The 24,917-nt window shown below is 38.5% G+C and overlaps 2 protein-coding genes and 4 pseudogenes across 3 annotated transcripts in view; 4 read left to right on the top strand and 2 right to left on the bottom strand.

The window, feature by feature from the left end:
• The window catches only part of LOC149102169 (torsin-1A-interacting protein 1-like), a 150,894-nt gene that overhangs the window by 108,847 nt on the left and 17,130 nt on the right, over positions 1 to 24,917 (top strand). The gene's annotated exons all lie outside the window — the stretch shown is intronic.
• LOC149102173 (torsin-1A-interacting protein 1-like) lies at positions 4 to 12,330 on the top strand (annotated as a pseudogene). The gene is made up of 2 exons (XR_016202341.1): positions 4 to 1,555; positions 10,969 to 12,330. The product of XR_016202341.1 is annotated as a torsin-1A-interacting protein 1-like (transcript).
• Positions 6,271 to 9,556, bottom strand: LOC149102175 (torsin-1A pseudogene; annotated as a pseudogene).
• Positions 9,502 to 12,330, top strand: LOC149102174 (torsin-1A-interacting protein 1-like). Its single transcript, XM_089274692.1, has one exon. It carries the CDS (start codon positions 9,715 to 9,717, stop codon positions 10,729 to 10,731), a length of 1,017 nt encoding a protein of 338 aa, XP_089130818.1. The 5' UTR covers positions 9,502 to 9,714; the 3' UTR covers positions 10,732 to 12,330.
• LOC149102172 (torsin-1A pseudogene) lies at positions 19,280 to 20,812 on the bottom strand (annotated as a pseudogene).
• On the top strand, positions 20,822 to 23,864 carry LOC149102171 (torsin-1A-interacting protein 1-like; annotated as a pseudogene).

Here is a 24,917-nt window from a genome sequence, read left to right as displayed (position 1 = left end):
TTGAACAAAGCTCTTCCCTTTTCCAAGAAGAAATGTTAAGATAATTCTAATTGGTCGGGTCTTTTCAATGGACCAATGAACTTCGTTGTTAGAACAGCAAGCTACGAAACAATGGTTTTCCGGGAAAACGCTCGTTGTGTGCTTTTTGAAAACTTTAGGCATTTTCCTATGTTAGAGAGAAAAAACAGGATTTGAACAAGGCAATGGCTTCTACAACCTCTGATAAAAGTGGTAGTGGTAAAAAGTCAACAGGGGAAACGGTGTTTGTCGAAAGAAGTCAAAGTGAAGAGGTTGTGGACAATTTTGAAGAGGACTTAGAAAAGGACGAAGCAGGACATGAGGGCCGTGAAGCTTTACGGTTGCCAGAAGAAAGCAAAAAAGTTGAGAAGCGGGAAATTGCTGATCAGATCAAGAAACCAAGCAACAACAAAAAAGTTAACGAGATGGAAGGTACCCAATCGAAACCAGGTTTAGGGTACATACGCAATTCAGTGGGATTTCGTCTTAGCGGTGCAATTGTATGTCTGCTAGTTGCCATCTGTTTTTATCGATCCCCTGAGCGTGAAATGAAAGGTGACTTCGACTTGGTGAAAGACTTCGGAAATGGTGTCGACCAATTACAATTATCATTTACTAATCAGACTGAAAGATTCTGGAAGATTTTAAAGAACCGTGGCTTCGCGCACCTGAGAAACAATAATCCATCACAGCCACTGGTATTTTTGCTGGCTGCATCGCCCCCAGCTCATGAGTGCGTAGATTGTCTAGCCACTAAACTATCTGAAAAGCTAGATCCAAGACACAAGAGAAATTTAGCCAGAATTGATGGAGCTGACCAGAAAAGGTATCCAGGAGAGAAGGTCAAGAAAACTATGGACGACTATTTGAAGGAAAAGTTTCTAGATGACCACAGAGTGGCAGTTATTCATCGTCTGGAGCTCCTCCCATTTCCATCACCCCTATTGTTTTACTCCTACTGTGACGATCAGACTGCACCGTACAAGCACGTAGCCATAATCTTTACTGTGCATTGACCAGAAGAGCCCAGTTTAACTCTGTCTCCAAAGGAGGCAGAAGCAACTGTTGAGAAATACCTTTTAAAGAAAGTTTGGTTAAGGAATGACATGGACGCAGTTGTTGCTCTTTTAAGCCGCATTGCAGACACAGTTGTTCTTATGAATGGTGAATCAAGCGATTCATTGAAGGCTTACTGTTCTTGAATTTGTGTTTAAGGATAAGGAGGAACTAGAGAATGGTAGCTTAACTCCCTGGGGGGTGGGGATGGACTCCTATATAAAAAGGACGGGGTCCTTGTCGGAAATTTTGACATGACCTCTAAGAGGTACCAAGATCTTGTTTTGCGGGCATGGCTTTAATTTTTTTGACACCTTCATTAAGTTGAAATGTAGCGATAAATCAGTTGATTGTCGAATGTCTCTTGTCATCTTCTTTTTCAGCTCAGTACTCTTAAATGTATGACAAAAGCTCCTGCTGTGGACCTTTTAAGGCTGAATACCCTAAGAGGTACCAGGGCCACATTTGTCACACCTAGAAGGTACGACATGCACCACTGTCCTTTTTGTCCTTTTTGGTAGAGAATCCAGACTAACCAGTGATTAATACAGTCAGTTCAACAAAAATGTGTGGTAAATGTTACCCAATAATCAGCTGATTGTTTGCCAACATTTTGTTGACATAGTGCTTGAAGCCTGCTGTTGTCAAGAGGTGTCAATAATAATTTGAATGTTGTGAAAGACCATCTTGTACGGTGAATTCGAGCTTGCCTTTCGGAAAAGGAGCTCTCAAATTTTGCTTGCCCTGGGAGAGTCTTGGTTTGGGTTTTGTTTTTTAATCTAGTTGACAATTGATTCGCCTGTGCCTTGGCCCGTGGGGCAAGTGAGATTGAAAAGTTATTGGCCCTGCAGGAAAATCTACTTATTCTTGATAAGCGGACAGCACTTTTTTTCAGCCCTGCTTTGCCAAAGGAAACGTGCTTCCAAATTATTTTAGACGGTTCAAATTTGCCTCTAAAAACCCTGTGACAGGCAGGTGGAGTCATAGTTGGTAGAGGAGTGATTGTCGAGAATAGAAATGTGGTTAGATTGTTTGGACAAAAAATTGATTTTGCTAGCAGGTGGCTATGAGAAGACTATGAGTTGTATGTGGTAGTTGTGAGTAGTTGAGTTGTTTGTGGTAGTTACCTGAAGCATATGCTCGTGAGAAGGGACAGTTTGCTAGAAAGGTGGATACCCTTGTGGCTCCAAGTTGTCATGTCTCATGCGATTAAGACTGTGCCAGACAGCGTATTAGGAGGGGTGCACAAGATTTTCAACAAGCCAGGGCAGAGACATGACTTGAAAGAAGATGCCAGACAGTTATATGCAGACATTGATTTGGAGGAGGATGACAATATTCCTCCCAGAATTCTGTTGTTGCTCATGGATGAAATATTTGACTTGAAACACAAAAATTTATGGCTGAAGCGCTGAATTTTCGTGTTTCTGAGGCAAATTATCAAAACCACTTATGGAGACAGAATCAATCGCAAAATTGTTGACTATGTGAACTTGTTGACTTCAGCAGAGCAGATAGCAGAATGTGTCAAGTTGTTTAGAGATTCCTAGTGGCCGGTGCAATTTTGGCTGAAACCTCTCCAGAGAGAAAGAAAGATGTTAAGGTTAGAACACAAGTCACTGCCAAAACAAAGATTTTTGGTAGTATTCCAGAGGAAGTCAAGCGCTTCCTTGGTTTAGAGGTGACAATGGCAGGAGTTTGTTGAGTGTTTGACACTTTCCACTTGACTGCAGCTTAAATAAGCGCCTTCTGAATGTCTTGTGGGAAGGAATTCTTGAGTTTATGTTCCCTAACAACAATTTTAATGACATTTTCCACAAAATTCATGCAAAATCGAAGGTGTAATGATGGGTTAGGACCAAAATCATCGATGATGACTACATTGCCAGACTGAATATTTATCCGAGAATTACACTTAAATGTGACCTTGCTACACTTCTGACATACTTATTTGGCATTCTTTAATACGGGAAAGACAAATTTAAATGGCTCAAAAGGGTCATGTGCATGAAACTTAATAAGAGAAACCCGAGCAACATGCACAAGTTTTTCCTTGTGATGAACTGTAAATGAAAATTAAATTGTGTAAAATGGACTTTGTGCTTAGTCGCATATCTTATTATCTTTCATACTAGCAGCACTTTGTATCTTACTTCGGATAGTTTAACAAAAAGTAATTTTGTCATCATTATTGTTTGACGCTTAGAAATCTCGCAAGGAAATTTATTGATGTAGTAATAAAACCGTATTAGTATTCAAATTTCATGTCCCAACAGAACTAAGTATTTAGGCAACATACCTTTGCAGCAAGCCATGTTCAAAGGAGCAAAATATTAAACCTCGGCAAAACTTGTTATGTCGCATAATGTTAAAAGAAACAACAAAAAATAAAGAAGCCATCTCTTAGATAACACATTGAACTTAACATTTATTTTAAATATTGTGTATCTAGCAAACATTTCTTGCAACCTTAAATTAACACTAAAATAACTAAAAAAAATAGCCAAGTAACTAAGGTAATAAATATGCATTAAAAACTTAGTGAAATACATTGGATTGGATTTACTTTTATTAAATTCACAGATTAATCAGAAAAAAGTAGGTAAACAATTCTGTTCCTTAAAACTTTGACAGAGTCTGAAGATTTAACATCGCGTCTCTCAGATTATTCCAGAGCTCAGCACCAGGGTAGGTGAAGGACTGCTGTGCGATGGTTCAGCAGCACCTTGAAATGTTCAGTTGACCGCGTTGTTTAGTATTTTTGGTGTGAATTTGTGAACACAGAGTAAATTTATAGATTAAGTAGTCAGCGAAGAGCGTATGAACACATTTCAAGATCATTATGGCATTGGTCAAGTTAAGTCATTAACAGGGAGCCAATTTAGGGATACAATGCCCTGACGAACGGTGCAAGTGTGATTTACATTGTATCAAATAAAAAGAACCGAAGAAGAAAACAAAAAAAAACAAAACCAGCAACAACAACAATAGTAAGGCAGGCGAAACTGAAATGAAATATTTCTTCTTATGTAACTGTCCAGGTTAGACATTGACGTTTCCCTCAGATCGTATTTCAGAACCTCGTGAACTAGTCGTCTGTGCGCATGGTCTGTGTTTTGCGTTTGCGAAGTTTATTGCGCTTATTGCGAAGTTTTTTTGGATCCCGCGTTTATAACTACTCAGGCGTACAGACAGGACAATCGGTAAGCATCTTTTTACCTTTCTTAGTTTCATTTGGTCGGTTTTATTTCTAGTTTAGTTGTTTTGCCGTTTCCTGCATTCGTGTTTTGATCATATCCAATTATTGTTCGGCTTTGTCCTTTCGTGTCGCTTAGACTAGATATTTTGCTTGTATTTTAGTTTGACGGTTTTGAGGATTGGAATATTGTAATAAAGATAAATAATTGGAAGTCAACTCGAAGTCCAGTGCTCTTAATCAGTGCTTCGACGTCACTTAATAATTTTTTAATTCTGAACTTGCGGTAATCGCGCCTAGAGTCAGTTACAACTAATTATTGAAATCTTCTACTTGTTTGTTTTTAGAGCAATTTGCTTGAGTGAGTCAATCCTCCCTAACCATTTTGCCATGACATTTATATGAACACTGGATCGGAGAATAACAATAATTAAGAGTGGGAAAATCATCAACTGTTTGCTGAAAGTAGCCCCACATTGCATCTCAGGGAATTACTTTTCAAACATCTTCCCAGTGGGAGTGGGCGACCTCATCCCATACTCTCGCCGAACGATGCACAGTGTGTGTCTTGTCCAGCCGCTTCGCGGCATGTCTTTCACGCAAACCTTAGCCGCCCATTGTACTTTCTGGATGGAACCCGCTACTCCAAAAACAACTGGTTATGTATTTAAACAGGCTTAGTCATTACAGCAGCAAAACCTCTTGACGCTACATGTACAAGTTCACTTGACATGTGTAAACAGTGCCGAGTTCAGAGAGCTGAAACTCACATGGGACAAAGCACAAAATAGGGCTAAATTGAGAGATTGTTGTTGTGTTATGTCCCATTAGGACTAAGAGCCGAAAAAATAATTATAATTAGAGGATAAAGTAAGTAAGTAAACAGTATTTTGCCGTACATTTCCCACTTAAAAGTTGTCACGACTTGTCTACCTTCTCACTTGTAGCAATACTGACTGTAGCGTGTCTTGCGTTACACTTTCGTTACATCCAGTGACGTCATAACTTTTGCGCACCGAAGGTAAAAGGAAGCCACAGGCGGCCCAAGCTCTCAATGTTATCCTTTTTTTCCCCCTTTTATGCGAACGTTCAGGCTAACGTGACATATGGCATGTACTATTACATAACGACCGAAACCCACAGAACGATAACTCGCTGAAATCGCGTTAGATCGGCGTGAGGAGCTGGCAAACAACAAAGAATACAACACTACAACAGGGTAAGTAGATTTTATCCACAAAATATAAGAATAGTTGGCTTTTCAAGCAAAGCCGTTGCATTCCCATACAAACCTTTATAATTCAAACCGTTGTAACACAACACCTCCATATGCTGCAAGGCGAGAGTCACGTTTCGCGTAGTCAAATTCGGTCGTTATGTAATAGTACATGCCATATGTCACGTTAGCCTGAACGTTCGCATAAAAAGGGAAAAAAAGGATAACATTTAGAGCTTGGGCCGCGTGTGAGGAAGCGTGCCCCGTGATCATGGTTAATGTCGACGGTGTTCTAACTCTCTCGATGACACTCGCTCTTCATCGCCCCAGAATCGGGATAGAGGTATGTAACGACACTGAAATGTAGTTGTCGTCGCCTTATAGGCTTTGTTTATGATTTGCATGCAAGGAAATTAGTTTATAGTTTCACGGACGATCAATCCCTATTGTTATGCGACTTTTAACTACAGGTATTCATTGTCTATTCAGATCGGATTTAGTTTGCAATGTAGTGCAGTGATTATATTTGCCTTTCAGTTTTTATGTATTGGATCAATAAACATTGTGATTTAACATGGCTCGTCGTCCAATTCAGTTGGAAAACCTATCGTCGCTATACTGACATTTGAAAAGAGCATTCCAACCGAAAGGAATAAAACTAAGCATAAAACCCCAAGTATGTATTGCGGACCTTTTTTTCATTCCTTGATGGAGTGACAGAGAAGATATGCCTATAATGTTCATTTTAAAGAAAATACAAATTTTAAGGAAAATACAACAAGAATTCAATTATTTTATTCCATCTTTTTATTTTCTACAACAAAAATTAATCTGCATGTTACAAACTAGTTTTCACATTGTTACAATTATGTCTCTTACATAATTAATTGTTAAGATAAAATTTCTAACCTATATTTAAAAACACTTTACTAACAAAAGTAGGGAGGTGAATAGCTTTGTTTTGCATCTTACAAGTGTAGACGTAGTGTCTCATATACAAGATTGTATAATCAAATTTCCTTAATAATGTTTTATCATATGGACCAGACATGATACCAAATAGTTTTTCACCCATTGTTGGAGTAAAATTCGAATTATTGACAGATTAGTTTTAATTTATTGCTTAAAACTGATGTTTATGACTACTGAAACAAAATAATTTAAAATAATAGTATAATTTGAGTATGCTTGAAGATTACTACTTCATACATTACACTTCAAAAGTTCAAAACTCAGAGAAATTGAATTTCTCCAATTTGATGAGGGCTTCTATCCAATAGAACAATTCAAAAACATTGCAACCTAGAAATGCACATCTACATCAGAAAATTATAAACATCTTATTCTAGATTACCTGGCTCACCTTCATGTTATTTAAAATTCCTACAAACTACTTTGTACTCTACAATTTATGTAAGACAGTTTTGGGGCAGTGGCTTGGCTATGGCTTCAGACCTTTGTTGGGTTTCAATCCCATCAAAGTCAAATAATGTATCCTTGTCTAGTACAGTCCCTATTCCCCGTCTAGGGCTAACACTAAGCCTATGTGTAACCATACACAACCCCCAAGGAAAAGCAGGAGGGAGGGAATGGTCCCTCTGTCCGATTTTTCCTTGGGGGTGGACACAGCTACATGTTGGCTAGCAAACACTAAGAAGGTATTACTTGGGTTAACTTTCCACACTCCAAATTAGTTAAGAGTTCTCTACTTCCAGCTTCTAATATCAGTGCTGTGTGGTGCAACATCACAGACCTAAGGCTAGAAAATAACATATTGTGTATGTAGCAAGATTGAAGCCTAAAATCTTATCTACTGTTCATCTTTGAACTGCCTTTGCGTCATATGTGGTCATGCGTTCCTGTCATAAAAATATCTAGATTGTGGATGCTTTTACTCATTTTTTGTTAATTGTGATACAAAGAGAAGAGTTGGTTAATAAATTGTCTTAATACAAAATAGCCTGTTTCCTAGAATATGTTGTTCCAGGAAATATCCATACTCCTCCCATTGCAGGTTTTTTTGTAGCAATTCCAGTAATTGAGTTGTGTTTTGTGTGTTTTGGTTCATATCATCCTATAAAATGTTGGCTCTCAAGACCTCTCTCCCCCTTGAAATTTCCAAAAGCAGTTGTAACAACTTTCTTCAATAAAGAGGATGGCACATAACAGTCAGGGCTTGAAAAACTTTGAATTCTAGCTTGCCCTTCCAACAAACAGCTTTAAAATTTTGCTTGCCCTGTGCAAGTCTTAGTTGACTTTTCTTTTATTTAGTCGGCAGGAAACTTCCCTGAGCCCTTGTCCATTGGGCAAGTGGCAATAAAAGGTTACCTAGCAAAAAAATCTACTCATCCCAAATGAAAGGATGGCACTTTTTTCGAGCCCCAAACATTGGACGTTGATGGTCCTCTATCCTAACAGTAATCCTCATTGGGGTGGGTATGGATATTTTATGGAACCAGCCAATGAATTTTACCACTACCACTTCTATTCAACAGGGTTGTGACAACATTTAAGATCCAGTAGGGACCATTTTGCTTTTCGTGCATCGATTATTGTTTTGGTTTACATAATAGCTGAGACTTTCCTATTGATTTGCATAACTCACAGCCTGCAAGGCATATTGGCCAAAACCAGATCTTTAATGCCGAAGATAGGATTTTTGGTGGGGTCTTAGGAGGTAACGTCAAATACAGGAGGCTGGGTGAGACCAAATGACCTGTAGATGTCATATAGAATAACTTATCTGGCCTGCATTCATTCTCTTCAAGCTACGAGGAGGTTGTCACAGTGATTCTGGCATCCGTGCTCTATTTTGACTTTCTGGCCAATAGGATGAACAGACCAGGGGAAGTGAAAAAGCAGGGCTCTTGACCCCACAAATCAATAGCAAACTGTCAGCATTAACAGGAAAAACAGATTAAAAATTTTGCATTTCCATAGTTTTTGTGTACTAGGATGAAACGGGGAACCACGCACTCCAGATGCTCTACCTTTCTCCCAGTGCCTCCCACAGGCTCTTCATGCATCATTCACATAAAGTAATAACAGGAATCGCATGCGGCAATAAACTAACTCTAAAACACTCTGTTACCCCTTAACCCATTATAAAGTCTACTTTACTGGAAATCTTCTTACAACCAGACTGGGAAAAGACCTTGAAGTCATCTGGAAAGTAGATTAGCTCGTCGGCCACCTTGTTAAGGATCTCTTCAGTGACTGGGTGTCTTTTCTGTTCTAGGTCAGCCTTAGCACACATTTTGATGTGAGATCTCTCCATCGGCATAAATGGAATGAAGTAATCAATGAGATTCTTCTCAATTAGAGATGAATGCCAAAAACCGCCCTTGTTATTAAATTCTCCCAGGTTAATAACCTTGTCCATCTGTTTGATTTTAATGTCTTTCCTTTTCTTTCCCTCCTTCCAGTGGGTTAGCACAGCACTGTTTATTAGCTGACCCCCTGTGTTGCTGAGAAATATGAAGATACTTTTGCGATAGTCTATCTTTTCTACATCAGTGTAGTGGTCTAAGTAAGGTTTGAGGACATCTATGAGCCCTATTGGCATTTTATCCATTTCGTCAAAGATGAATAATGACCTAGGGCACTGTGATACGGATTTAGCCACCAGATTGCGTAGCTGATGCTTGTAGAACTCCACATGAGATCGGTGAGGGAAGTCATGTGTGGCAATAATTTGATGAACAAATTTACTCTCCATCCCTCTCTTGAAAATGTGCTCTGCGACGATTTTGCTGACAAAGTTCTTTCCTGATCCTGTCCAGCCATTGAAGGAAAGCGCCAACGCTTTACTGGGAGACTTGTTATTCAAATGCCCTACAACTGCCTTTAATACGGTATCTGTGACTAAATGTTGTCCAAAAACACGTCTTCGGAGAGATGATTGCAGACCAGTCATGTTCGGTGATATCCACTGGTCATTGCAGACTTCCACTTTACTTCCAAGGTACGCGAGAAATAGAAATGTTAGCGCGAATGATAACCCAAACTGAGCAAACTTCTCCATTTTGAACAAAGCCCTTCCCTTTTGCAAGAAAAAATGTTAAAATAAGTCTAATTGGTCGGGTCTTTTCAATGGACCAATGAACTTCGTTGTTACAACAGCAAGCTACGAAACAATGGTTTTCCGGGAAAATGCTCGTTGTGTGCTTTTTGAAAACTTTAGGCATTTTCCTATGTTAGAGAGAAAAAACAGGATTTGAACAAGGCAATGGCTTCTACAACCTCTGATAAAAGTGGTAGTGGTAAAAAGTCAACAGGGGAAACGGTGTTTGTCGAAAGAAGTCAAAGTGAAGAGGTTGTGGACAATTTTGAAGAGGACTTAGAAAAGGACGAAGCAGGACATGAGGGCCGTGAAGCTTTACGGTTGCCAGAAGAAAGCAAAAAAGTTGAGAAGCGGGAAATTGCTGATCAGATCAAGAAACCAAGCAACAACAAAAAAGTTAACGAGATGGAAGGTACCCAATCGAAACCAGGTTTAGGGTACATACGCAATTCAGTGGGATTTCGTCTTAGCGGTGCAATTGTATGTCTGCTAGTTGCCATCTGTTTTTATCGATCCCCTGAGCGTGAAATGAAAGGTGACTTCGACTTGGTGAAAGACTTCGGAAATGGTGTCGACCAATTACAATTATCATTTACTAATCAGACTGAAAGATTCTGGAAGATTTTAAAGAACCGTGGCTTGGCGCACCTGAGAAACAATAATCCATCACAACCACTGGTATTTTTGCTGGCTGCACCGCCCCCAGCTCATGAGTGGGTAGATTGTCTGGCCACTAAACTTGCTGAAAAGCTAGATCCAAGACACAAGAGAAATTTAGCCAGAATTGATGGAGCTGACCAAAAAAGGTATCCAGGAGACAAGGTCAAGAAAAATATGGATGACTATTTCAAGGAAAAGTTTCTAGATGACCACAGAGTGGCAGTTATTCATCGTCTGGAGCTCCTCCCATTTCCATCACCCCTATTGTTTTACTCCTACTGTGACGATCAGAATGCACCGCACAAGCACGTAGCCATAATTTTTACTGTGCATTTACCAGAAGAGCCCAGTTTAACTCTGTCTCCTAAGGAGGCAGAAGCAACTGTTGAGAAATACCTTTCAAAGCAAGTTTGGTTAAGGGATGACGTGGACGCAGTTGCTGCTCTTTTAAGCCGCATTACAAACACAGTTGCTCTTATGAATGGTGAATCAAGCGATTCATTAAAGTCTTACTGTTCTTGAATTTGTGTTTAAGGATAAGGAGGAACTAGAGAATGGTAGCTTAACTTCCTGAGGGGTGGGGATGGACTCCTATATAAAAAGGACGGGGTCCTTGTTGGAAATTTTGACATGACCTCTAAGAGGTACCAAGATCCTGTTTTGCGGGCATGGCTTTAATTTTTTTGACACCTTCATTAAGTTGAAATGTAGCGATAAATCAGTTGATTGTCGAATGTCTCTTGTCATCTCTTTTTTCAGCTCAGCACTCTTAAATGTATCACAAAAGTTGCTGCTGTGGACCTTTGAGGCTGAATACCCTAAGAGGTACCAGGGCCGCATTTGTCACGCCTGAAAGGTACGACAAGCACCACTGTCCTTTTTATATAGGAGCCCCCCTTCCCCGGGGCTTAACTTTGTTAGAGAATCCAGACTAACCAGTGATTAATACAGTCAGTTCAACAAAAATGTGTGGTAAATGTTACTCAATAATCAGCTGATTGTTTGCCAACATTTAGTTGACATAGTGCTTCAAGGCTGCTGTTGTCAAGAGGTGTTAATAATAATTTGAATGTTGTGAAAGACCATCTTGTGCGGTGAATTCGAGCTTGCCTTTCGGAAAAGCAGCTCTCAAATTTTGCTTGCCCTGGGCAAGTCTTGGTTTGTTTTTTTTTTATCTAGTTGGCAATTGATTTGCCTGTGCCTTGGCCCATGGGGCAAGTGAGATTGAAAAGTTATTGGCTCTGCAGGAAAATCTACTTGTCCCTGATAACCGCACAGCATTTTTTTCCAGCCCTGCTTTGCGAAAGGAAACATGCTTTCAAATTATTTTAGACAGTTCAAATTTGCCTCTAAAACCCCTGTGACAGACAGGTGGAGTGATTGTCGAGAATAGAAATGTGGTTAGATTTTTTGAACAAAAGATTGATTTTGCTAGCAGGTGGCTATTAGAAGACTATGAGTTGTATGTGGTAGTTGTTCTAACATGTCACTATCTGTAGCTTTTATTTTAACACACTGACAATGTAATTATTTCATGTGTGAAGACCTAAAACTAGAACAGTTAAGTTTTGAAGTTTTAAAAACTATATCAAATATAGTTATAAATATAAATTTTATTGTGCTGAAAAATGCCTTTTGGGTTTTGGGTTTCTTTACTTTTTTGTGCATAACTCTTGTAATTTTGTAGCTCTCGTAATTTTTAAGTAGAAAATTTCTCACTCTTTTGAGCCAGGCTTAAGCTGGGTTAAGCTGTAATCAGGTTTTAATTTTTACTATGTTCTTGCATTCAGCGGCTGTGTCAGTGGCACAAGCAGCAGTCAAAACTTTACTGTCCTAATGAAGCAACACAAAAGAAGTCTTATTGTTCGTGGTTAACAAAAGTAAAGAACAAAAATGTGATGCCAGGACAGTATAGTTTTCCCCAGTTCTTGATTCCTGATTGGTAAATTAATATTTCAGAGGCCCCAGCTGTATGCAAGGTTGTGGAGAGTATAGAAAAATAAAAGTACATGTAAGTTCAGAAATCACCCAAGTTAAACTGGGAAAGATTTTAAGTTATTGTAGATTTTAGAAATAATGTTATTAAGAATACCATGTGTAATTAAAATTTATAGAAACTGACTGCTTCAGGCTACATTGATGTGCTGTCACCGTTAAGGGAGCTGTGTACATGGTTTGCACTGGATAGTATGGGTTCATGTTCTCCTCCTAAGGAGATCGGGGGGGGGGGGGAGGGGCACTTCTAGAGACAAAGTAAATAAATTTTTGGCAAACTTGGAAGTAAAGAACAAGGTTTAAGAAAAATGTACAATGTTAAATGAACTAAAAGAACCTCCCTCTCCTCCCCCCCACGCCACAAGGATAAAGTACAACAGTAGTATCTGTGGAAAAAGTTTCTTACATTGTTTGCCACATGCACATACAGTATACTTTGGAAACTCCAGGATTCCTTACTTCATTGAACAAGACCGCCATTTGTTTGAGATAAACTTGAAGCATACTTGTGTGGGAGGAAAAAAATGGTTTGCAACCTGAGCCAGCTACTAAGCCCCCTTTTCATCCAGAAGATTGAAATTAATACCTTTTTTACAGAGGTAATCCACATGAATTAAATATCATGAGCTTTACATTGTTAAGTTCAATTGCTTTCATTTGACATGGAAGTTGAAAGTATTAATTTCCAAGAGTTTGTTGCGAAGGGCACCCTTCGAGCTAACTTTTTAGAATCAATTAGGGAACAAAATTATCAGAAGTAAACAAGAACTTAAAACTAAAATTTACAACTATTTTAATTCTGTTTTTTTTTAAATTAATTGCTACTTACACTGCTTACAATTCAATATTAATGTAGTTACTTACACTACTTACAATAACTTATTACTTACGCCACTTACGATACTAACACTTACACTATACAATACAATACGCATACGGACGCTACTAACAATACTAATACTTACACTGCTTACAACACAACATAATTAGATTACTTGCGCTACTTACAATTCTAGCACAGCAAGATCATACCAGTTTACTCCTGTCAGTAATTTAAATTCGGAATTGCGAAATAAAGAAAATATGCATGGTATATATGCGCCTTGTTTCTTTTCCTTTCATTTTTATTTTCGTTTTCAGGGGACTAGGGTCAAGCTGTCAAGAGATTACAAAAGAGGCAACAGAGGCTCCCACTTTTTTAAAACGATTGTAGTTGTATTTTTTCCATTTCATAGATATGTTTTAAATACTGTAAGAAATCGTCTAGTTTTGGAGAACATTTTTTCTGTCTACATAGCCAAATGTAATATTTAGCATTTAAGCAGCAGAAGTTAATTTGGAGTTTATGTTCAGAGCTTTCCGGCCTTAGACCCGGTGCTGTATCAGGCTCTAAGGGTGTCTCTTTGGCAATGACTTGGCAAGACTGTAGCCATACTTTAAAATTGGTCCAAAAATACTGAGTTTTTGGGCAAGCCCAAAATAAATGTGCAAGTTTCTCTGTTTCTCTTTCGCAGAAAGTACATTTCTGGCTATCGACGAGACCAATTTTTTTCAAGAAGTTATTTGTTATTCTTCTATGAAGAAATTTAAATTGAAAGTTATAAGTTTTGTGCGCTTTGTACATTGAAAAGCAATTTGGTAAACCTCTTTCCAGTTGAGCTCTTATTTTGTCGTGAGAGTGACGTCCTCTTGGCACTTCTGTTGACTTTGGTTGGGTGGTTCACTTTTTCCTGATACAAGTTTCTTATATACTAGTCTACTAGGTTTTTTGCTTTTTAAAAATTTTGACAAGAAACTTTCATGTTTAATCGAGGTTCTAATATTATGGGGTACGTATCTTTGAAGAAGTTTTATTGAAGAAATGATTCCAGAAAAGGTTAAAATAAAATAACTTAAAATCTTTCCCAGTTTAACTTAGGTGATTTCTGAACTTACATGTACTTTTATTTTTCTGTACTCCTCACAACCTCGCATACAGCAGGTAACTCTGAAATTTTAATTTACCAATCAGGAATCAACAAGTGGGGAAAACTGTACTGTCCTGACATCACATTTTTGTTCACAAGAAAGACAGTCATGTCAGGCCACTTATCCCACTGGACAATGCATTGAATATTCACGAAAAGAGATTTGAAATGTCAGAAATCATGACAGATTTAAACCAGAACTGGGTCACTTGCTACTGGCAAACTTGCTCTTCAAGTGCAGCAAGGTAAGATAATGGTCATGTTATTCTGAAAATACTTTGTTCTTTGCAAATGAAACTCACAGTTCTCAAGTTAAGTATTTGAAGAGGCCAAAACAACTTTAACATTGTCTTTACTTTTGTTAACCACAAAGAATAAGACTTCTTTTGTGTTGCTTCATAAGGACAGTAAAGTTTTGACTGCTGCTTGTGCCACGGACACAGCCGCCGAAGGCAAGAACATAGCAAAAATTAAAACCTGATTACAGCTTAACCCAGCTTAATCCTGGTCCAGTTTCGGAACAAAAATGATACTCCAGCAGTCTTCGAAGCACCGTTTACAAGCAATTTACTTCAAACATTTTGCACGTTTTTTTCAATGCATTGGGAAAGCAGGCTTGCTAATGCTTTCAGTGAAATTACTCTAAACCCATCCTTGAACAATGTTGATGAACATTTTAAATGATCTGCGCGTTGGACGATTCATAAACTATGTAAAATTTGCATTCGTTGTGCCTAAGCAGTGCCTGCGTGGGTTTTAAACGATACTCAAAATAGAAATCAAACGAATGATAGAAACGATATGAACGTACGATAAAAACGAAACGCACGATAGAAACATTGCAAAAGATAGAAAAGATCCAAACGATGGAAACGAAACGAACCAAACGAACGATGCAAACGTTTTCACAAGCTGGACAAAACGCTTATGTTTAACGTTAAAATTCGAACCAAAACTTTGGTTCAAAAATATGAATGTAACGCGAGAAAATCACTTTTATCTTTGATTGTGTTGACTTTCTGTGAAAAATACCTACTCGAGTTGAATCTGCAACTCATGTGCACCTCGATTTTCAAGACTTTTGTCTCAAAATTTTAACGGCAACGGAAAGGATGTCAAAAATTTCAAACTCGTTCACCCCTGTTTTTATCGTCAATTTCCTGTATGGTGTCTTCATTTTGTATTCAAGTGAAAGTAAGTAGATATTCTGGGATTTTCTCATTAGGAGATAAATGCACATGTAATTTACTTTCATTTGATGTCGTCAGATTGTTATAGCTGTCCTTAAATTTTATACTCCACCGTGTTTTTTAGCGTTACATATTTTGTAACGGCTCTGTACACCAACACCGTGATCCCAAGCATTATCCCTTCCGGTCATTCTTTTAGAATTCATTTGCCAGGGGTGGATTGGGTGGCTAGCCACCCACCTTTTAAAGAAGCAAATAAAAATAGTAGCGGACCTAAAACGAAGGCGTATCTCGGTTTCCTTAGGCACTATTAAAAACTATTTTTCACATATGTCACAGTTTTACTGATTCGCTATCGGCTACAATAGTTATGATGTTAATACAAACCTGAATATAATTACACAATTGCTTTTAGTATTAGCTGATATTTGAAGAGTTAACGTTGTAATAAACTAGGTTTTGTTCTGTAGTTTTGTTTAGTGTTTTATCCTTGGATGGCCCTTGTGGCTGGTGGGATATCAAATATATCTACCCTGATTCAAAAAAGTATACCTGTACTACAACTTTGTCCAAAGTACAGTAATCTTGTTTAAAAGAGTCCCACTTTCCCCATCCCTCCTGCAAGCCAGCAGTTTTGTCCTCCCTCCAGCACTATTAAGTGATTGACTGGGTACAAAACAGAGCCATCCACTACCTCCCGCTAAAGTGGCTTGAAGGACCTGTGCTAACGGACACGGAGCGCACGATTTCTCTCGATTTCTGGTAAAGAAATTTAAAATTAAAACAGGCTTGTTCTCTGTAAGGTAACGTTTGCCTGGATTTCTACCTGTTCTCTTCTTTTCGAAGCCAGAAAGTCTCAAAATGTTTTCACTTGCAAACACCTCAAGCGCACTTATTTTGGACGATTCGAGATCTCTTCTGGTATAAAGACTTAATGATTTCTAAATGTGCGCACGGACATTAATGATGCCTTCTCAGGTTTTGGTCTCTGGGCCAAAACGATGCTGGAGCAACGAGTCCCCCAGTTTGATTTTCGGGGCCCCTGTCCTGCCTGTAGGAAATAAGACAATGCTAGGGTTTGTGGCCCCTTGGCTCAGAGGTAATAGGCAGTTTATTACATTTATGGTTAAGCCGTATTACGTTTATGGCTGTTCAGTTTATTACTTTTATGGTCAAATTTTATTACATTTATGGTAGGTGGATTTATTACATTTGTGGTTAAAAGTTATTACATTTATGGTCAGTATTACATTTATGGTCAATTTTTATTACATTTATGGTTTTTATTACATTTATGGGTGATACAGCACCTCTCGCCTCATCAGTAATGGCATAGGGTAATAAACATGGCTAATTTTAATGTTTGGATAACGCTGTATGAGTTACGGGATTTCTTTGTAGTTCTAATTTATTGCTAAAAACAGATGTGTATGACTGAAACAAAATAATTTAAAATAATAGTATTGAGTATGCGTGAACATTACTCCATACACTACGCTTGAAAAGTTCAAAACTCAGAGAAATTGTAGACTACAAAAAAGTCGTATTTTTTGCGAACGCGAGAGACGGTCAATATTCGAACGAAAGGTCTGGAGCGAGTGTAAAAACGGCGAGGGAGAATGGGGAGAGACACTAAAAACGGGCGTGTGAGGCTCGCGCGTTTCACACGCGAGGATCACGCTTACGGAGCTTCGCGCCTTCCGAAAACGTCCGAAAACGACTGTTTTGCAGTCTAGAGAAATTGAATTCTCCAATTTGATGAGGGCTTCTATCCAATAGAACAATTTAAAAAAAAATGTGCCTTAGAAATGCACATCTACATCAGAAAATTATAAACATTATATCCTAGATTACCTGGCTCACCTTCACCTTATCCTAGGCACTACCTTGTACTACGACAATACAGGGAAGACATTTTAGGGCAGTGGCTTAGTTAGCTTGTACTGCGGGCTAAGCTCTGAACAACACCACTTCAACTGACATAGTTACACCAGTATAGAACAGATTTTGCAGAATTACTTCTCCACACCCTCCAAGATTTCTTTACAAACCAAGGTGAGAAAAAGTCAAGAAGTCATTGGTCTGTTTAGCTCAGCATGTATTGTGGAATACTTTGCCTTAGGTCTCAAGTATACCCCTCAGTCTATGGCTTCAGACTTTTGTTGGGCTTTAATCCCATCAAGATCAAAGAATTTATCCTTGCCTAGTGTGTGTATCACCCATAAATGTAATAAAAACCATAAATGTAATACCAACCATAAATGTGATAAAAATTAACCATAAATGTAATACTAACCATAAATGTAATAACTTTTAACCACAAATGTAATAAAACCACTAACCATAAATGTAATAAAATTTGCCCATAAATGTAACAAACTGAACAACCATAAATGTAATAAGGCTTAACCATAAATGTAATAAACTGGCTGTGACTTCCAAATCAAGGGGCTACAAACTTGCCATTCTCATTCTTCGTGAAATTGACTTGAAATTTTCAATAAGACCCCTAAAGGCCTGACTCCTTAAAGAAACAAAAATACTATTTCTTTGTGTGCAGTCCTAAACGAGGCCCATACGGCGTGAAATATCGCGGTTTTTCCCGAGACACCCTAACGAGACCAAACTTACTAAAGAAATTTAGACCCCAAAGTATAGGTCCAGTAAGGTTTTGCTATAAAGAGTGACATAGTGTGTGTGACACCTCTATAATACGGACAACGGACTCTTAATCTCGGCCCAGAGATCAAAGTACACCTTATTCCGGACAAATCCGTCTGTCGTGTGATTTCCGGATGAAGTCCGTTTCGTTCCAGAATTCCAGAATGTATATATAGGAATTAATGAGGCACTCAAGAGTGGGCGTAAATTAAGAGAACCTCAATCTCTTTCAAATGGATGGAATATCATCAACCACCAGCACTTCAAACGCTCTGGTATGTAGACTTTCTAATCATACTTGGGTACTTCCTTAATGTTCGCAGACCATAATTATAACTTCTTCGGTTTTGGTCTCTGGGTTATTTAAAATACTAACTTGATGCAAGAGGCCCGTGTCCTGAAGTAAGAAGTGCACAAAGAGAATGACAAGTTTGTAGCCCCTTGATTTGGAAGTCATAGCCAGTTTATTACATTTATGGTTAAGCCATATTACATTTATGGTTGTTCAGTTTGTTACATTTATGGGCAAATTTTATTACATTTATGGTTAGTGGTTTTATTACATTTGTGGTTAAAAGTTATTACATTTATGGTTAATTTTTATTACATTTATGGTTGGTATTACATTTATGGTTTTTATTACATTTATGGGTGATACAAGTGTGGTCCCTATTTCCTGTCTAGGGCTAACGTTAAGCCTATGTGTAACCATACGCACCCCCAAGGAAAAACAGGAGGGAGGGGATGTTCCTTCTGTCCCCTTTTTCCTTGGGGGTGGACACAGCTACATGTTGGCTAGCTAACACTAAGAAAGAAATACTTGGGTTAACTTCCCACACTCCAAATTACTTAAGAGTTCTCTCCTTTCAGCTTCTAATATCAGTGCTGTGTGGTGCAACACTACACACCTAAGGCTAGAAAATAACATATTGTGTTTGTCGCAAAGTTAAAGCCTAAAATCTTATCTACTGTTCATCTTTGAACTGCCTTTGTGTCATATGTGGTGTGCCTTTGTGTCATTCTGTCATATATGTGTTCCTGTCAAAAATATCTAGATTGTGGATGCTTTACTCCTTTTTTGTTAATTGTAATACAAAGAGAAGAGTTGGTTAATAAATTGTCTTAATACAAAACAGCCTTTTTTCTAGAATATGTCGTTCCAGAAAATATCCATACTCCTCCCATGTACATAATAGTGAAGTTTCTATTGATTTCCATAACTCACAGCCTGCAAGGCATATTGGCCAAAACCAGATCTTTAATGCTGAAGATAGGACTTTTGGTGGGGTCTCAAGAGGTAACGTCAAATACAGGAGGCTGGGTGAGACCAAATGACCTATAGATGTCATATAGAATAACTTATCTGGCCTGCATTCATTCTCTTCAAGCTATGAGGAGGTTGTCACAGTGATTCTGGCATCCGTACTCTAACTTGACTTTCTGGCTGATGGGATGAAAAGACCTCGGGAAGGGAAAAAGCAGGGCTGTGGACCCCACAAATCAATAGCAAACTGTCAGCATTAACAGGGAAAACAGATTAAAAATTTTGCATTTCCATAGTTTTTGTGTACTAGGATGAAACTGGGAACCACACACTCCAGATGCTCCAACTTTCTCCCAGCACCTCCCACAGGCTCTTCATGCATCATTCGCATAAAGTAATAACAGGAATCACATGCTACAATAAACTAACTCTAAAACACTCTGTTACCTTAACCCATTATAAAGTCTACTTTACTGGAAATCTTCTTACAACCAGACTGGGAAAAGACCTTCAAGTCATCTGGGAAGTAGATTAGCTCGTCTGCCACCTTGTTAAGGATCTCTTCAGTGACTGGGTGTCTTTTCTGTTCTAGGTCGGCTTTAGCACACCTTTTGATGTGAGATCTCTCCAATGGCATAAATGGAATGAAGTAATCAATGAGATTCTTCTCAATTAGAGGTGAATGCCAAAATCCGCCCTTGTTATTAAATTCTCCAAGGTTAATAATCTTGTCCATCTGTTTGATTTTAATGTCTTTCCTTTTCTTTCCCTCCTTCCTGTGGGTTAGCACAGCACTGTTTATTAGCTGACCCCCTGTGTTGCTGAGAAATATGAAGATACTTTTGCGATAGTCTATCTTTTCTACATCAGTGTAGTGGTCTAAGTAAGGTTTGAGGACATCTATGAGCCCTATTGGCATTTTATCCATTTCGTCAAAGATGAATAATGACCTAGGGCACTCCGATACGGATTTAGCCACCAGATTGCGTAGCTGATGCTTGTAGAACTCCACATGAGATCGGTGAGGGAAGTCATGTGTGGCAATAATTTGATGAACAAATTTACTCTCCATCCCACTCTTGAAAATGTGCTCTGCCACGATTTTGCTGACAAAGTTCTTTCCTGATCCTGTCCAGCCATTGAAGGAAAGCGCCAACGCTTTACTGGGAGACTTGTTATTCAAATGCCCTACAACTGCCTTTAATACGGTATCTGTGACTAAATGTTGTCCAAAAACACGTCTTCGGAGAGATGATTGCAGACCAGTTATGTTCGGTGCTAACCACTTGTCGGTGCAGCATTCCTTGATCTCACAGTACAATCTTTTTCCAAGGTAAGCAGCCATAGGAACTGCAACAATTCCAATGGCACTTTCAATCAACCATGCGCTTATTTGAGACAAAAATAACAATGTTATCAATACAACAAGCTTAGATGTCTCCATGTTGAGCAAAATCACTTGCCTATTGTCCCTGCCTATTGTCCCTGCCTATTCCAAGAAAAGTCTTAGAACAATTGTTATTGGTCGAGCCTTCAATGGACCAATGAACTTCGTTGTTAGAACAGCAAACTACATGAACGGCTACTAAGCGAATGATTTTCCGGGAAAACGCGGAAGCTTTACGCATTTTCCCATGTTAGGAAGAAAAACAGAATTTGAACAAGGAAATGGCTTCTACAACCTCTGATAAAAATGGCAGTGGTAGAAAATCAATGAAAAAAGCGAAAGTGAAGGGGATGGACGTTGCAGAGCGTGAGGGTGAAGAAGTGAGCAAAATTGTTGTCAAGGAGAAAAATATTACTAAGATCGAGGAACCAACCGACAACGAGAAAGTTAACGAGATGGAAGGTACCCAGTCGAAACCAGGTTTAGGGTACATACGCAGTTTAGTGGCACTTGGTGGTGCAATTGTATGTCGGCTAGTTGCCATCTGCTTTTATGGACCCCCTGAGCGTGAAATGAAAGGTGACTCTGACCACTAACTATGCTCTGACTTGGTGAAAGACTTCGGAAATGGTGTCAACCAATTACAATTATCATTTACCAATCAGACTGAAAGATTCTGGAAGATTTTAAAGAACCGTGGCTTGGCGCACTTGAAAAACAATAATCCAGCACAACCACTGGTATTTTTGCTGGCTGCACCGCCCCCAGCTCATGAGTGGGTAGATTGTCTGGCCATTAAACTTGCTGAAAAGCTAGATCCAAGACACAAGAGAAATTTAGCCAGTATTGATGGAGCTGACCAAAAAAGGTATTGAATATTTGAAGGAAAAGTTTCTAGATGACCACAGAGTGGCAGTTATTCATCGTCTGGAGCTCCTCCCATTTCCATCACCCCTATTGTTTTACTCCTACTGTGACGATCAGAATGCACCGTACAAGCACGTAACCATAATCTTTACTGTACATTTACCAGAAGAGCCCAGTTTATCTCTGTCTCCTAAGGAGGCAGAAGCAACTGTTGAGAAATACCTTTTAAAGAAAGTTTGGTTAAGGGATGACATGGACGCAGTTGCTGCTCTTTTAAGCCGCATTGCAAACAGTTGTTCTTATGAATGGTGAATCAAGCGATTCATTAAAGTCTTACTGTTCTTGAATTTGTGTTTAAGGATAAGGAGGAACTAGAGAATGGTAGCTTAACTCCCTTGCGGGGGTGGGGATGGACTCCTGTATGAAAAGGACAGGGTTCTTGTTGGAAATTTTGACAAGATCCTCTAAGAGGTACCAAGATCCTGTTTTGTGGGTATGGCTGTAATGTTTTTGACACCTTCATTAAGTTTAAATGTAGCGATAAATCATTTGATTGTCGAATGTCTCTTGTCATCTTTTTTTTCAGCTCAATACTCTTAAATGTATGACAAAAGCTCCTGCTGTGGACCTTTTGAGGCTGAATACCCTAAGAGGTACCAGGGCCACATTTGTCACGCCTGAAAGGTACGACAAGCACCACTGTCCTTTTTATATGGGAGCCCCCCTTTCCCCGGGGCTTAACTTTGGTAGAGAATCCAGTTTAACCAATGAGTAATACAGTCAGTTCAACGAAAATATGTGGTTATTGTTTGCTGACAATCAGCTACCGGTAATTGTTTGCCAACATCTAGTTGACATAGTGCTTCAAGCCTGATGTTGTCAAGAGGTGTCAATAATAATTTGAATGTTGTGAAAGACCATGTTGTGCAGTGATGCCGGTCATTTCATCAGTAGAATATCATGGTCCCTTGTTCAAATCAGGTTCTTTACAGGGCTAAACATAACTTGAATTCCAGCTTGCCCTAAGGACAAGCAGCTCTGAAATTTTGCTTGCCCTGGGCAAGTCTTAGTTTGTTTTTTTTTTATCTAGTTGGCAAATGATTTGCCTGTGCCTTGGCACATGGGTAAGTGAGATTGAAAAGTTATTGGCCCGGCAGGAAAATCTACTTGTCCCTGACAACCGTACGGCATTTTTTTTCAGCCCTGTTTACCAAAGGAAAGATGCTTCAAAATTGTTTTAGGCAATTGAAAGTTACCTCTAAAACCCTGTGACAGGCAGGTGGAGTGATTGTCAAGAATAGAAATGTGGTTAGATTTTTTGGACAAAAAAATCATTTTGCTTGCAGGTGGCTATGAGAAGACTATGAGTTGTATGTGGTAGTTGTTCTAGCATGTCACTATCTGTAGCTTTTATTTTAACACACTGACAATGTAGTTATTTCATGTGTGAAGGTGTAAGAATAGAACAGTTAAGTTTTGAAAACTATCTCAAATATAGTTATAAATATAAATTTTATTGTGCTGAAAAATGCCTTTTGGGTTTTGGATTTCTTTTCTTTTTTGTGCCTAACTCTTGTAATTTTTGTAGCTCTTGTAATTTTTAAATAGAAAATTTCTCACTCTTCTCAGCCAGGGTCAAGCTGGGTTAAGCTGTGATCAGGTTTTAATTTTTCTATGTTCTTGCCTTTGGCGGCTGTGCCCATGGTACAAGCAGCAGTCAAAACTTTACAGTCCTAATGAAGCAACACAAAAGAAGTCTTATCCTTTGTGGTTAACAAAAGTAAAGACAATGTTAAAGTTATTTTGGCCTCTTCAAATACTTAACTTGAGAACTGTGAGTTTCATTTACAAAGAACAAAGTATTTTCGGAATAACATGACCATTATCCTATTTTACTACACTCGAAGAGCAAGTTTGCCAGTAGCAGGTGGCCCAGTTCTGGTGGCAAATTTAAAGCATAGAGGTGTAAAATATTCATATTTTTCAGTTATTTAATCTGTTATGATTTCTGACATTTCAAATCTCTTTTCGTGAATATTCAATGCATTGTCCAGTGGGAAATGTGGCCTGACATGACTGTCTTTCTTGTAAACAAAAATGTGATGTCAGGACAGTACAGTTTTCCCCACTTGCTGATTTCTGATTGGTAAAATATAATTTCAGAGGCACCGGGTGTATGCAAGGTGGTGAAGAGTATAGAAAAATAAAAGTACATTTAAGCGCAGAAATCATCCAAGTTAAACTGGGAAAGATTAAAGTTATTTTAGATTTTAGAAATAATGTTATTAAGAATACCATATGTAATTAAAATGTATAGAAACTGACTGCTTCAGGCTAGATTGATGTGCTGCCAAAAAGGGGTGTGTACATGGTTTGCATTGGATAGTGTGGGTTCATGTCCTCTTCCTAAGGAGATGAGGGAAGGTGGGGGCACTTCTAAAGACAAAGTGAATAAAGTCGTGGCAAACTTAGAAGTAAAGAACAGAGTTAAAAATAATGTGTAATGTTAAATGAACAAAGAGAACCTCCCTCCCCCCCCCCCCCCCCCGCACCCCACAAAGACAAAACACAGCACTAGTATCTGGGGAACGAAGTTTCTTACATTGTTTGCCACATAATTTTGGAAACTCCAGGATTCCTTACTTCATTGAACGAGACCGCCAGTTGATTGAGACAGAAAAGCATATTTGTGTGGGAGGAAAAAAATACTTAACAACTTGAGTCTTCACCAGCTACTATGTGCCCTTTTTATCCAGAAGAGTTAAATTAATACTTTTTTTACAAAGGTAATCCACGTGAATTAAATATCATAAGCTTTACTTTGTTAAGTTCAGTTGCTTTCATTTGACATGAAAGTTGAAAGTTTTAATTTCCAAGACTTTATTGCGAGGGGCACCCTTCAAGCTAACTTTTTGGAATCTATTGGGGAACAAAATCGTCAGAAGTAAACAAGAACTTAAAACTAAAATTTAAAACTATTTTAATTCTGTTGGGAAAGTTTCAGCTGCAGGGCCTTCTGAAACTTCCCAGTCAGTAAGAACAAAACCATGTGCTTTCTTCCTTAAGGTGGCTTACTACAGATTATAACAGCCCAACTTCTAACTCTTTTCAAGAATGTTCCAAGATGTTTTTACTTTTTCTATTTACTGTTTGCTTTAGTCTTTTTCCATTCTTTGTGAAACTTGAACAATTTAACGTCAGCAAATTGACATTCCTTAACATCCATTCATTACAATGAATGTTAACATTCATTGTAAAGTATTTTTTTGTTGACGTTAAATTATTCAAGTTTCACAAAGAATGGCAAAAGACTTAAGCAAACGGTAAATTGAGAAAGGAATGACATTCGAGCTGACTTTGCATGACATTCATGCAAA

The sequence above is a fragment of the Orbicella faveolata genome, unplaced genomic scaffold (genome assembly GCF_042242905.1).
Source record: "Orbicella faveolata isolate gen_17 unplaced genomic scaffold, um_ofav_v1 contig_36, whole genome shotgun sequence".
Taxonomy (NCBI): domain Eukaryota; kingdom Metazoa; phylum Cnidaria; class Anthozoa; order Scleractinia; family Merulinidae; genus Orbicella; species Orbicella faveolata.
Note: the sequence above shows the minus strand (reverse complement) of the source record. Positions and strands in the feature narration are given on the sequence as shown.

Excerpts from the sequence above, each read along its gene's own strand:
- LOC149102174 (XM_089274692.1), top strand. The coding sequence starts at position 9,715 with ATGGCTTCTACAACCTCTGATAAAAGTGGTAGTGGTAAAAAGTCAACA.